This window comes from Leucoraja erinacea, chromosome 28 (assembly GCF_028641065.1).
Source record: "Leucoraja erinacea ecotype New England chromosome 28, Leri_hhj_1, whole genome shotgun sequence".
NCBI classification, from domain to species: domain Eukaryota; kingdom Metazoa; phylum Chordata; class Chondrichthyes; order Rajiformes; family Rajidae; genus Leucoraja; species Leucoraja erinaceus.
In genome coordinates this window covers 9,300,499-9,315,647 of record NC_073404.1, presented here as the reverse complement: position 1 = coordinate 9,315,647, position 15,149 = coordinate 9,300,499, and the positions used below count along the sequence as shown (strand labels likewise).

The 15,149-nt window shown below is 46.7% G+C and overlaps 1 protein-coding gene across 3 annotated transcripts in view; it reads right to left on the bottom strand.

Annotated features, from left to right (window-relative positions):
• dph1 (diphthamide biosynthesis 1) overlaps positions 1 to 15,149 on the bottom strand; it is a 650,424-nt gene that overhangs the window by 49,314 nt on the left and 585,961 nt on the right. For 2 of the 3 annotated variants that reach the window (XM_055657652.1, XM_055657651.1), the window contains exon 11: positions 11,387 to 11,518. The exons of the other annotated variant lie outside the window; for it this stretch is intronic. In XM_055657652.1, the coding sequence (XP_055513627.1) occupies positions 11,387 to 11,518 (132 nt within the window). The remainder of the gene's footprint in view (positions 1 to 11,386; positions 11,519 to 15,149) is intronic. 3 annotated transcript variants of the gene reach the window in all.

The following is a 15,149-nucleotide window of genomic DNA, read 5'->3' as shown; positions in this document are numbered from 1 at the left end:
AAGAAGCGTCGGAGTTTGAGGGGTAACCTGATAGAAGCATATAAAATGATGTGAGGCATAGATACGGTAGACAGTCAGAAGCTTCATCCCAGGGTGGAAATATCAAAGGTTAGATGGTCTCACTTTAAGGTGAGATGAGCCTTAAGAAGTTTAAAGGAGATGTACAGGGCAAGCTTTTTTTTTACACAGAAGTAGGGAGTGCCTGGAATGTGCTGCCAAGGGTGGTGATGGAGGCAGAGATGATAGTGGCATTTGAGAGGGTTTTAGATATGCACATGGATATGCAGGGAATAGAGAGATATGGTTCATTTGCAGGTAGAGATTAGTTTAACTTGGCATCATGTTTGGCATGTGGGCCAATGGGCCTAAACCTGAGCTGTACTGTTCTATGTAAGAGGGGCCGGGCAGGGATGAGCAGTTTGGGAGGTGGTGTGCTCCTTCAACATTAAACTGTGGCATCTGTGTGCTCTTGATGATGGCCCTTGTGTTCTCTGTGCTGTTCTGAACTCTTCATCTCCCTTTGTGAATGGGAGGCCTGGAGAATATCCTTGGATTGTTTCCCCTGTCTCTCCGGTCATCTCTTGTAATAATGGGGCTTTAACTTTCTGCTTCAGGAGTTTGTTTTCGGGTAACGAGGGGCATGTTTTGCCGAGCGGACTGAGAGAGCCATTAAGCTTTCATTCAAGAGAATGTTGGTCTGGGACACGACACTGAAGGGCAGCACGGTGGCGTAGTGGTAGAGTTGCTGCCTTACAACGCTTGCAGCGCCAGAGATCCGGGTTCAGTCCCGACTACGGGTGCTGTCTGTACGGAGTTTGTACGTTCTCCCCATGACCTGCGTGGGTTTTCTACGAGATCTTCGGTTTCCTCCCTCACTCCAAACTCGTACAGGTTTGAGGGATTAATTGGCTTCATAAATGGATAAAATGTCCCCAGTGTGTGTAGGATAGTATTAATTTGCGAGGATTGCTGGTCGGCACGGGCCAAAGGGCCTGTTTCCGTGCTGTATCTCTAAACTAACTAAACCAGAGGAAATCCATGCAGGGAGAACATGCAAACTCCATGCTGGCCCTATTGATCATTATTATTATTGTTATATTAATAATAAAAAATATTTTAACATTATATCATTATATGTGATACATTTCTCCTTCACATTGCCCTGCTTGTCACTTGGCCAAGACTTGTGCTCCATCAAAGGTTCTCCAACCAGCATCATCTTAACAGCATTCCCGGCCCCCGGGGAAAGCAGTGCACTGGGGCCCCTACACCTCCAGTTTCTTTATGCCGAATCAAATATGCCGTTGTGCACTTGCGATGTTCTTCTCTGTTTTCACGTTCTAAAATAACATTCCACAATACATAGATTAGCATGGGGCCCCTATGCTCGTGGGGCCCCGGGCAACTGCCCAGCGTGCCTATGCGTTAAGACGGCCCTGCCTCCAACCAGCCATCAGTGGCAACAGCCTCCCTCAATTTACCTGATCTAAACCCATCACGATCTTGCACACCAGATCTAATCTACCTTCACTGTAAATTAGTAGGGACTGCTGATTTTGGGAGCAAAAATCCCTTCTTTATCGAGCAAAACTCTGGTACTAGAGAGAGGGATTTCTGTCATGAGAAGAATCTAGAGAAAGTTTTTTTGCTTTGGAGGAGGCAAGGCTAGGAAGAGTTTTGAGAGAGGAGTGTCACATACCAAAGATCTTTAATTGAGCAAACAAGAGGAAGTATTTCCATTGGCAGCCTTGTTGGTAACAGGTTCACAGTAATTGGCAAACCAGAGGACAGAGTTGGAGTATTTTTTTCAGGCAGTGTGTTGTTATCTGGAACCCACTGCCTGAAGCAGATTCAAGAAGAACCTTCGAAAAAAAGAAATGGATAAATACTTGAAATAAAGGCTCTGGAGAAGCAGCAGCGGAGTGGACTGATTGCACTGTTCTAGGATTTGTTCTAGGTTGCTTATTTCATTGATGATCAGACTGATGCAGAGAGAAATGCTGTGCTGGGAACCATTTCATGTTAGCAGATTCATGTCTGTGTGTGTGTGTGCGTGCGTATGGGCGTGTGTGTATGTATGTGCGTATGGGCGTGCGTGTGTGCGTGCGTATGTGTGTGCGTATGGGCGTGTGTGTATGGGCGTGCGTGTGTGTGCGTGTGGGCGGCGTGTGTGTGCGTGTATCACCATGTGTGTGCATGGGTGGTGTTGCGTATGGGCCGTGTGTAAGACAACCATGGGCCCGTGTCACCCATGGGCCGAAGTATGTCCTGTCATGGGGCGTGTGTGTGCGTGTGTGCGTGTGCCATGTGTGAGAGATGGGCGTGTGTGTAGCATGGGCGTGCAAGGCGTGTGTATTTTGTGCCTCAACGCGTAACAGAGTGGGAGATGGGAGTGCGTGTGGTGTGTATGTGTGTGTGTAGTGTTTATGTGCGTGTGTGCGTGTCCATGTGTGTGCGTATCCTGTGGTGTGTGCGTGTCACTGCAGCAATCACCACTACCCAAGACAACCTCCCAATCCAACCGAAGCTCCTTTTTCTCACAGTGAGAGATTTGAGCACAAGATTATTTTAGACCTCAAACTCAGAGTGGGAGATGGAGAACAGGGAGTTGAGTTTAGTTTATCCGACTCCATGATACTCCTGGGAAATGTCACTGAATCTACTCTCCCAATCCAAGATTTTCTCACAGCCTTAACAAGATTCTAAGCTCATGAATGAACAGCAGGAGGTTAGGGTTGTGGGATATAATACTGCATGCATCTAGATACATGCCTCCAAAAGCATTGCATGAAATGAGTTGAGTTGAATGTATTGTCATGCGTACTGAGGTACAGTGAACAGCTTTTGTTGCGTGCTAAACAGTCATTGGAAAGACAATGCATGATTTCAATGAGCCATCCACAGTGTACAGATACATGATCAAAAAAAATAACATGAATAACATTTTGTGTAAGATGTATAAGCCAGTAAAGTCTGATCAAGGATAGTCCGAGGGTCTCCAATGAGGTAGATAGTAGTTCATACCATGGCACTGGAAACACAGGGAGCAAATCTACTAGCCGGAATGTTTCTCCCTCAATGCCCTAAAACGTTCCTCACCAGGAAGGTCTTAAAGCCCTCCGTTTCTTCCTCGACCGCAGAAACAGCCAATTTTCCTCTACTAATACTCTCCTCCAACTAGCAGAGCTGGTCCTTCCCCTCAACACCTTCACCTTCGTCTCCTGCCACTTCCTCCAAATCCACGTCGTAGATATGGGCGCTCGCATGGGCCCCCGCAATGCCTGCCTCTTTGTAGGGTACGTCGAACAATCGCTGTTCCAGGCATACACTGGCCCTATCCCCAAACTCTACCTCCGCTACATTGATGACTGCATCGGTGCTGCCTCCTGCACCCATGCAGAACTCACTAACTTCATCAACTTCACAACTAATTTCCATCCTGCACTCATCATCGGCTCTAACCTCCCTACCATCGAGGGGATCTATCACAGTCGCTGCCTCAAAAAGGCTGGCAGCATCATCGAGGACCCACACCATCCTGGCCACACACTCATCTCCCCCGCTACCATCAGGTAGAAGGTACAGGAGCCTGACGACTGCAACGTCCAGGTTCAGAAATAGCTGCTTCCCCACAGCCATCAATTGAAACAAATCTCTGAACACTAATAGACCATTATCTGTTTATTTGCACTTTATCTGCTTATTTATTGATGAGTGTATATATTTATATAATGGTATATGGACTCACTGATATGTTCTGTATTTGTGCCTACTATATTCCGTTGTGCTGATGCAAAGCAAGAATTTAATTGTCCTTTCTGGGACATATGACAATTAACTCTCTTGACTTGACTTGACTTGAAATTCACTTGGACATCTCCGACATCTCCCTACATTTTCTGGATCTCATCATCTCCATCACAGAAGACAGACTATTGACCGACATCTACTACGAACCTACTGACTCCCATAGCTATCTAGACTACACTTCTTCCCACCCTGCTTTCTGTTAAGACCCTATCCCCTACTCCCAATTCTTCTGTCTACACCGCATCTGCGCCCAGGATGAGATTTTTCATACTAGTTCATAGGAGATGTCCTCATTCTTTGGGGAAACGGGGGTTCCCCTCTTCTATTATCTCACTAGGGTCTCCTCGATTTCCTCCAACACTTTTGCCACCTCCAACGGGATCCCACTACAGGCCACATCTTCCCATCTCCACCCCTTTCTGCTTTCCGCAGAGACCGTTCCCTCCGCAACTCCCTGGTCAACTCATCCTTTCCCAACCAAGCCACCTCCTTCCCAGGTACTTCCCCTGCAACCGCAGGAGATGCAACACCTGTCCCTTTACCTCCTCTCTCTACTCCATCCAAGGACCCCAACAGTCTTTTCAGGTGAGGCAGAGGTTCACTTGCACCTCCTCCAACCTCATCTACTGCCTGAAGAAGGGTTTCGGCCAGAAACGTTGCCTATTTCCTTCGCTCCATAGATGCTGCTGCACCCGCTGAGTTTCTCCACCAATTTTGTCTATCCTCATCTACTGTTCCAGGTATCAACTCCTGTACAGCAGCAAGACCAAGTGCAGGCTTGGCAATCGTTTCGCTGAGCACCTCTGCTCACTCTGCCTTAACCTAACCTACCTGATCTCCCGGTTGCTCAGCACTTTAACTCCCCCTCCCATTCCCAATCTGACCTTTCTGTCCTGGGCCTCTTTTCAATTGCCTGCAAAATAATTGCCTCCACTCAATTGCCTACAAAATAATAAGTCCTGTAGGAGCTCAGCAGGCCAGGCAGCATCTGTGGAGGGAATGGATAGGTGATGTTTCGGGTCAGTCTGAAGAAGGGTCCTGACCTGAAATGTCGCTTGCCCATTCCTTCCGCAGGTCCTGCCAGACCCATTGTGATCCTCCACCACTCTGTGTTTTGCTCAAGATTTGAGTATCCACAATTCCTTGTACTCCCCCACCCCAATTGCCAATTCAATTATTTTCTGAAAACCTTAACTGATTGTTTCCACTATCCTTACAGTGAGTTTCAGATCAAATCCGCCCAAGCCAAACAGGGCAATGTATGGGCTTCAACATGTCAACCTGGCTAACGTAGAAGACTCTGAGTGTCATAGTTAGAGCCATACAGCACGGAAACAAGCCCTTCAGCCCAACTTGCCCATACCGACCAAAATGCCCCATCTACACTATACTACCCCTGCCCATGTTTGACCCATATCCCTCTAAACCTTTCCTATCCCTGGACATGTCCAAATTAAAAAAAAAAAAAGTTTTTGTATCTGGCCCAACTACCTCCTGTGGCTGCTCATTCCATAAACCACCATCCTCTGTCTGAAGATGGCAGAATAGATCTGGTTCTGATCAAGTCAGTCTTGCTGGAACTGCAGGAGGATGGGCAGAGGCAGTAGACAAGAGGAAAGGGTTTCATGCTAATGTACCTTCTTGGTACATTACAGGTGATGGTTTAACAACTGACCACGATGTCCGTGTACGAAAACATCATAAGAATATGTCCAAAGAAACTAAACAAGGTATTGCCTCAATGGGCAGACTCACACAGCGTGGAAACAGGCCCTTCTGCCCAACTTACCCATGCCAACCAACATGCCCCATTAACACTAGTCCCACCTGCCTGTGTTTAGCCCATATCCCTATCCGATCTAGGTACCTGTCTAAATGGTTCTTAAACTTGTAGAATTTCTTCACATCTGGACTATGCCTAAACTAAATGAGAGCAAGAATAGGCTGGATGTTGGTGATGTCTCTTTTCCTAGACAATAGTGAGTCTGGAATACAGCAACCACTGAAGAGACAGCAAGAAAGAGTTGCACCAGCTCTTGCCTGGAGCAGAGATCACATCATGGGGATGATTTTATATGCAACATGGTCCATGTGGATAGGTTTCCATCGCCTGAGGGGCTCTGAAAGGGATTCTGATGTGTGCAGTGCAATCTCTACAGTTCAGGTCAGCTCTGGTCCACTGATTTCTTCCATTAAATTAGACGCGGAAACCGAGCCAGTTGGGTTTTGCACACAGCTAAAAACTGCTCCTAAATGTAGTGGTCACTGTCACAAATGTACTAACTTCATACCAATGGAACAAGAGTGGCCGATTGGCAAAATGGAGGTGTCATATTGCGGCAGAGGACATGATTCTTAGTTTAAATGGCTATCTGGCCCAGACCTTGATAAAACCCTACCTAGCCTCAGGCTTATAGAAATGGCTGCCCAGTCTCAGAGCTAGAAGAACGGTCCCGACCCAAAACGTCACCTATCCATGTTGTACAAAGATGCTGCCTGACCTGCTGAGTTACTCCAGCACTTTGTAAACCAGCATCTGCAGTTCCTTGTTTCTACATCTCAGAGTTTGAGTCTCGGCTTGGTACATTACGTGTGGAGAAAACACAAAGTGCTGGAGCAACTCAGTGGGTCAGGCAGCATCTGTGGAGAAGACGGACAGATGATGTTTTGGGCCAGGACCCTCCTTCACATTACTTGTGGTACCCGATTGGGGGAAGGTGGGGAAGACGGCTGTTCTCAGTTCAGTGTGAGGACATGCGTATTGACAAGTAATTGGAATGTATGAAATATTTAATGCTAAAACAACAGAGTGGAAAAGCAGACTTTGGCTGGCCACGTTTGATTAAGCTAGTCCTACTAGAGACTTCAATGGACTGAGTTGTCAAGCTCAGTCGCTACCTGGTGAACATTTCCGGAATATATGGCACTGTGGCGCAGTGTTAGGAGTTCGATCCTAACCACAGGTGTTATCTATAGGGAGTTTGTACGTTCTCCCTGTCCCCGCGTAGGTTTTACTCCAGGTGTCCCGGTTTCTTCTCACATTGCAAAGATATGCAGGTTAATTGGCTTCTGTGAATTTTAGGTTAGTTGGCTTCTGTAAATTGTCCCTAGTGTGTCGGATAGAACTAGTGTACGGGTGATTGTAGGTTGATGCTTGTTGAGCCAAAGGGTGGACCAAAGGGCCTGTTTCCATGCTGTATCTCTAAACTAAACTCAACAAAACATGTAGCTGTTGATGCTGAACTAAGTCAGGATCAGGTTTGTTCAAAGTGAGGCACAGAAACTTTCTGGTGTCTACCACCAGGGTCGGATTTAGATGAAGAAAGGCCCTAAGCTATTTCACTTGTGAGGCCCCCCCCTCCCAATCCTCCACCCCCACGACTAGAGGACCATGACTACCCGACAGTGACAGTGTGACACTTTTAGATCCTACTGTATGTTGTCATTAAACAGCTGGTTGGGGAAGAGCTGGGGTCACATGGTTTGAGGGGAATGGGGAAGACCCAGTGGAACAGCCACTGAGGTTACCAAGGTTGGGGTGACTAGCACTAGGACCCAGCGCAGTCAAACTCAGGGGAGTTGGAGTCTGAAGCGTGGAAACTCCAGGCCCGGTGCTGAGTCCAGGCTGCAGGTAAGGCGACTGCTGCGGGCTGCTGGGGGGCAGTGGAGTGGGAAAAGCGTGGGAGGTCCCAGTGAACATTGTTAAACTTGCAGCCGCGCATCGACTCGAACACTCCTAACTGTTGAAAGGACAAGGCTCAGAAAATACGAATATGTCAAAGGATTTATACACCTTGATGGAGCGGGCCGAGGCCCCCCTAGATGTCGAAGCCCTAAGCTTAAGCTTGTCTAGCTTATACATAAATCCGGCCCTGTCTACCACTCACATTGTTACAATACCACAGGAAAGGACTCGGCTGTGGAGGGCCTGAAGTTTTAACAATCTGCTATAGTCTCTCCTCTGCTTTTCCCTCCTACACTTATCTCCCATCCCCGTCCCTTATTTCCATTATATCCCCCTTCTTTCCCCTCTCCCCTGTCTCGTTCCACTTATATCCCTCCCTCTGGCTTAACATTTCACTCCTCTCCTCTCCTCATCTGATAGCTATGTCTTCTTTGCACCTCTAGCCTTTGTTACTTACTCCACCCCTCTGCCAATCAACCCCCTGTACCGGAATCCAACCGTCAACCAGCCAGACTTTCTCCCACCATCACCTCTCTTTCCCAGCTTTTACCCTACCATAATCAATCTGCAGAAGGGTCCTGACCTGAAAGGTAGACACAAAATGCTGGAGTAACTCAGCAGGGCAGGCAGCATTTCTGGAGAGAAGGAATGGGTGAAGTTTCAGGTCGAGATCCTTCTTCAGACCTGAAACATGGTCTGCCATTTCCTCTGCAGATGCTGCCTGACCCGCTGAGTTTCTCCATTGCTTTGTGTTTTGCTCAAGATTCCAGCACCTATAGTTCCTTGTGTCCACAGATTCACTACTCTCTGGGTGAAAAAGTTTTTCCTCATCTCAGTTCTAAATTGCCGACCCCTTATTCTTAAACTGTGTGACCCCTGGCCACCACTAGACATGATTTATTGCTTATGGAATTATTGACTAATCCTAGTCATCACTCTCAGACAGAATGAGACGGAATTAGATAATTAGACGGAAGCAGAGCTGGAAATCCCAGTGGAGGAGAGTTGTGTGAAACAGCCGTCCACTAAACCCTCGTTATAACGGACCACAGTTATTGCCGATATGTGTAATATGTGGCATGTGGGGGTGAGGGTGGTGGCGGCAAGCATGGCCAGTGACTGTGTCGGCAGCCCAGCCCAGCAGTGAAGGTCTGCACATCTGTCCACCATAAACTAAAACCCATTATAAAGAGGTGTGTAAAAACAAGGGTTTACTGTGTGTGGACTCGCATTTGTGTTGCATTCTCACAAGCTCAGTGTATCCGAGAAAGGGACTTTGGAAGCCAATTTACTTACAAAATTCTTAAGGGGTTGGACAGGCTAGATGCAGGAAGATTGTTCCCGATGTTGGGGAAGTCCAGAACAAGGGGTCACAGTTTAAGGATAAGGGGGAAATCTTTTAGGACCGAGATGAGAAAAGCATTTTTCACACAGAGAGTGGTAAATCTGTGGAATTCTCTGCCATGGAAGGTAGCTGAGGCCACAGTCCATTGGCTATATTTAAGAGGGAGTTAGATGTGGCCCTTGTGGCTAAAGGGATCAGGGGGTATGGAGAGAAGGCAAGAACAGGGTACTGAGTTGGGTGATCAGCCATGATCACATTGAATGGCGGTGCAGGCTCGAAGGGCCGAATGGCCTACTCCTGCACCTAATTTCTATGTTTCTATGTGTCTGCCATGGTCTCTGTATATGAGACCACCTCAAGGGCATGTATGGGTCTAAGGACTGAGTTCTGGGTCAATGTAGAATTTCTCCACTATGGAATATCCTGAAGTTCGGCAAGCCCTTATGTATCGATGCAAAATCCTGGCACTGTCTCCAAGAGAAGAGGAAGCCAGAGGTATCACCAAGGAGAGCTGATTCCCAGAGGTTTACTTCTTGAAAAGAACAGTTTATCTTAAAAGTGATCTTACCTACGCCATTTTAACATTGTAGTCAGGAAATCATTTTTAGTGCGGGGTTTGAGAAAAGCTGAAACGTTGATCCTCATACGGTTGTAAGTGGTTTATTTTTATATAACCGAGATTGATACAATTTCACTGGGCGTGTGTATCCATTGGGAGATTGAGGCTACAGTCCTGATCAGCCTGGAATTGAGACTAAATAGCCTGTTCCTAATGGGAAACATCATGCGAGAAGCCTTTAGAGGAATACAAATATTATTCTGGTCCTCCCATTCTCTCAGCCCCTGATCTAATTTAAAAATATGCCCAAAATCCCAATCACCACAGTGGCCAAGGCTGTTAATGAATTGTTACCAAGTACCACCAATATAATCACAGAGCACAGCTCTGTCGACTCATCGCTTTGTGCTTATCATTGGAGCTAAGTAAAATATTTGAAAATGATTTCTGCTCAGTTCATTTAATTTCTAACTGCTTTCTGGGACAATGAATAACGTTATATTACAGTATCTAAAGAACAATGTAATGGATATCAGGCAACAGTCTGATGGGCTTTGTGCCTGTACCTGAATCTAATGGATGATAATTGCTTATTTATGGAAGTCCTCTTGACTGCAGATCTATTACTGAAGCTCAGAGCATGTGTTTCATTGCATTATTTCACATCACGATGATTAAATGGCCTGATCTGTGGTAAATGTCAGTACACACAGTTCCTTTTGTTTCCTAATTCTTTTCTTCCCAAATGTCCTCCCTATTTCTGTATGTCATTCTGGGCAGCTGTCTGTAAAGGGGTTGCTTGAATTGCTTGAAAGATACGGCATGGAGTCAGGCCCTTCGTCCCAACCAAGTCCGTGCCGACCACTGATCACCCGTTCACACTGGTTCCATGTTATTCCACCCCCTACACACACGGGCTATATTACAGAGTTCAATGAACCCTATGATTTTGGGATGTGGGTGGAAACCGGAGCACCCGGGGGGGAAACCGATAGAGAGAACGTGCAAACTCCACACAGACAACACCAGATTTCAGGATCGAACCCGGGTTGCCACCACTTTTCTCCCCAACACGGTGCTAAGTTGGGGAGAAAGTCCAGCAGTAATTCTAGCTTCACTGTGCAGCATCCCAACCCCTGTTCCTTCCCAGCTGCGGAATATCTTCCAGTTCCACAATCTCGGGACTCATCCAGAAATGAATACAATTATTCATAGAGGCGTAGATCGGGTAGCTGCACAGAATCTCTTGCCCGGACCGGGGAATAGAGAACCAGAGGGCATTGGTTTCAGGTGAGGGGGGAAAGATTTAGTAGGAATCTGAGAGGTAACTTTTTCACACAGGGTGGTGGGTGTATTGAACAAGCTGCCGGAAGAGGTAGTTGAGGCAGGTAGTAACGCAATGTTTAAGAAAAATCTGGACAGGCACATGATAGCACAGGTTTAGAGGAATAGGGGCTAAACGCAGGCAGGTGGGACTAGTGTAGCTGAGGCATGTTGGTTGTTGAGGGAAAGTTGGGCTGAAGGGCCTGTTTCTATGTCTGAAGAAGGGTTTCGGCCCGAAACTTTGCCTACTTCCTTCACTCCATAGATGCTGTTGCACCCGCTGAGTTTCTCCAGCATTTTTGGTTACTTCGATTTTCCAGCATTTGCAGTTCCGTCTTAAAAACCGGACTCTCTGTGACTCTATGTAGTTGCACTCCTGGATTCCTCTGCTCTACTACACTTCCCAGGGCCCGACTGTTCACCATGATGGTCCTACCCGTAAGCAGTGCCAAAATATGGCGACTGCATTTGTGGGTTGTGCAAAAGAATTTCACTGTGCTGTGCATACGTGGCAATAAGGAGTCATTGAGGCTGGTTTGACTTCTGAAAATCTCGCATTAACTTTACACTCGCAAGGCCTCACACTGATCTGAATGAAACTCCATCTGCTCAGACCCACCCATCAGCTCCAGGGGTTAATATATGAGCCACCACCTTGACTCACCTGTGTTTTCCTCATCCTCCTGGCGGCTTGGTGGGTTTCGTGGTTGACGGTCCACGGGCCGAGCGACTGGTTGGCGTAATAATCCATGGGGTACCGCTGCTGCCACTCGACCTTCTTGAGAGCCACAGCTGCCTAAGACAGAGCGAGAAGTCCAGAACACAGTGAGGTGTTTTGACCAGGGAAGTCACGTGGTCAAAAAAAAAATCAAAGATCACACTCGCTTGCTACCTCTTGATAGTCCATCTGATCCTCAGACCCAGCCTACCTGCCCCTGGTGTTCGGTGTATGATATGATTGCACCAAAGTATGGTGTAATCTGTCTGGATAGTACACAAAACAAAATGTTTCACTTTATCCCACTACACAGGGCAGCACAATAGTACAGCTGGTAGATGTGCTACCTGTGCTAGAGACTTTGGTTCGATCCCGACCTCAGGTGCTGTCTGTGTGGAGTTTGCATGTTCTCCCGATGAAAACGTGGGTTTCCTCCAGAATCCCAAAGATGTACGGGTCTGTAGGTTAATCAGCCTGTTAAATTTCCCCTGGTGTGTAGGGAGTGGATGCAAAAATGGGATGACATGGAACTAGTGTGAATGGGTGACTGATGGTGGGCCAAAGGGCCTGCTTCTGTGTTGTATCTTTCAATCAGTCAATAAACCAATACCAGATGCCAAAGCAGAAAGCGCTGGAGTAATTCAGCATCTGTGGAGAGAATGGACAAGCGATGCTTGGGTTGGGATCTTTCTTTGTACTCAAAATTCTACCATTTGCTGCTCCTTCTGACCCTATAAATGGGCACCTGTTTGTGAGCTTCTAAGAACGATGATTCCCAGCAGGCCCAATGCACGTGGCAGTCACACAGAATCCAAAGCACCCGCCTGTGTCAGTCTTGTGCCAAATATAACCTCCTCAAGTGGGCTTCACCAAACAGTGAACTGCTCCTCTGTCCTGGTGAAACTTGTCCTGGTGAGACGGGCGGCACGGTGGCACAGCGATAGAGTTGTTGCCTTACAGTGCCAGACACCCGGGTTTGATCATGACTACGGGTGCTGTCTGAATGGAGCTTGTACGTTCTCCCTGTGACCTGCGTGGGTTTTCGCAATTCACAATTAGACCAAGCCAATTAACCTCCAAACCTGTAAGTCTTTGGAGCGTGTGAGGAAACCGGAGATCACGGAGGTTTGGAGGTTAATTGGCTTGGTCTAATCGTGAATTGTCCTGAGTGTATGTAGGATAGTGTTAGTGTGCGGGGATCGCTGGCCGGCACGGACTTGGTGGGCAGAAGGGCCTGTATCCTCACTGTATCTCTATACTATCTTTGGTTCCTGCTGCTCTCTCTGTCTCAGTTACCAGATGTGGACTGGGAGCGTTGTGAGAGATGATGTGAACTAATGATACCAAGGATTTGTGATGCTTATCTGACTGGATCAAGACTTCCTGTTTGACCTTTATTTTTTAAGCCGTGCAGGCAATAGATATAATGAATGTGCCTGGATTGCTGCCGAATTTCTTTCACAGATAGCCTTCTGCTGAATAATGATATAATTAATCTTTTTATTTCATTTCCTCTATTTGTGCGGTTAAAGCTTAATTATCAATTGTTTGTTACAAATTACAACGGTGTTCCATCCCTCCATATTATTTGTCAATCGATGCTCTGTTTGCCGATTGATATTATGAAGCAGTATGGCACTCGATCTTTTGTTGGCATTTGTTAGTCTCTCGGTGATTTAAAAAAAACAAAAAACATATTTCATTCCCTCATGGCATCCCTGTGTAAAATGCCACAACACGTTCTCACCTGCTCTTGCCCTTTCACCACTGTCCGCAAGAGGCCTGCAGGCAGTACTCTGGTCACCATGGCAACGAAGGAGGCCTCAGGCTGCATCTTGGCCTAAGAACTGGGAATGATCTCCTCAGACCAGGCCTGACAACCATCCAGAACTACTCCGGAGATTTCAGGTGTTTAAGATTAACCACTTGGCAAAAAAGAAAATCAGAGAGCCAATTAAAAGGTTTGTGTTTAAAAATTATATATTTTCCCTCCACAGATGCTGCCTGACCCTCTGAGCTCCTCCAGCACTTGATATGTTTGGCTAAAGATTTCAGCATCTAGTCTCTTGTGCCTCCATTTTTTTCAACTACTTTCCATTTTTTTGTAGTACGTAGGGAGAATAAAGAGGTGTTTGATCAACAGGCAAGGGTCAGGTATGGCGGTGTGTGTTTGTGTTCCAATTGGCTGGGGAAAGTGGCCATCATAGCTAGCAATGTGCCCAAACTCAATGGGCAACATGGACTGACAGGGAGCTCTCAATGTCCCTTCCCAATCGTAATCTACAACTCAAGACGCTGCTCTTTCCATCATTTGGTCCGGGTACAAGTAAACACAGTCAGCCGCTCGTTCAAGGTCCAAGAGGTGGAGTGGTGAAAGGAGCTGGGTGTGTCCATAGAGTCTTCATTGCAGAACCTCTGAATGCCGTGCCTTGCTATTCTCACCGATCGTTGCCTGATTTCCATGGCAGTGAAGCCTTGCTTTAAAGAGAACAGTTCTGGGAGTGTTGGTGGGCATGGTCCGAGGGGATCACTCCCGGTTCCATGGCCAAGATATATCCTGAGATCTCCAGTGCTTTATTCCTACAGATGCTGTTCCAGTTTAATCTCCGTTCAAGGTTTGATGCCTGACTTATGGACGCCCCTACACATGAACAAGCTCCCATTGTATTATTAAATTCAAAACCCCAACGTACGTACATACGCTTGTCCCTACGAATGACAGAACTAGTTTTCTCTCTCTCTCTACTGCTGGTAATTGTTCTAACAGCTTTGTGTGCTTTTAATGCTCTGGGTTATGACACCCTGGAGGTATGGTTATCACACCGAGTGATTTTGTGCACTTTCCGACTGATGAATAAAACCAACATAAGGATGCCTGCAAAGATGGAACCTGTTTGTTACCCCGGCATGGCTTGTAGTTCCTTCCATGGCTCAAACAACTTCACAGCCCATGGAGCACTATGACCACAGAGGCTTTAAGGAAGGCAAGGATGAGGTTGAAGGAAATGGGTGCAGGGGTGGGCAATAAAGCCCTTAGAGCCAGTTCTGCCATTCATCAAAATGATGAGTGATCTTTTACCTCAGCAGTTACTCATGCGATGTAGCTATGCAGCAGACAAATCACACACAGCAAGATCCCACAAAGACTCGGCCCACACCAAAAATGTAAGCAGGTGCTGATCTTCCTTCTGATCTTTTTTTCAAGTAATAGATGGGAATGTTCAAACAAAGAAAAACTTGCCTCCTGCTGATTTGTCTCGCAGCAAAACTTGCAATAGTGTCTTAGATAGATGTATTTAATACTTGGAGACTCTGGGCTGATGCTGGAGGAGTACCATCCCTGGTAGGAATGTCAAGGTTGATACAAGCTCGTCACCCTTTAATATTTTTATATGTGACCTCTATAAATCTCAAAAGCCTCAAGAGACCAAGCAGGGAAATAGCACAGAGAAGATTACGGTGCCTTCATTCCTCACAGACACAGGGGTGGAGCTAAGGGACAATGGAGTTGAATACGTGGACGAGTGAGCGAGTGAGTGAGTGAGTGAAGATGAGTGAGTGAAGACGAGTGTGCGTTTATAAGATGTGGTCAATGATCAGTACCCTCTTGGTCACTTGAATGAAGTGATGGCAGATGGTTGCTGGCAATGACCACGCAGCCTTTACGGGAGATGGGGATGTGGTCATAAGAAATAAGCAAAATAAGAAA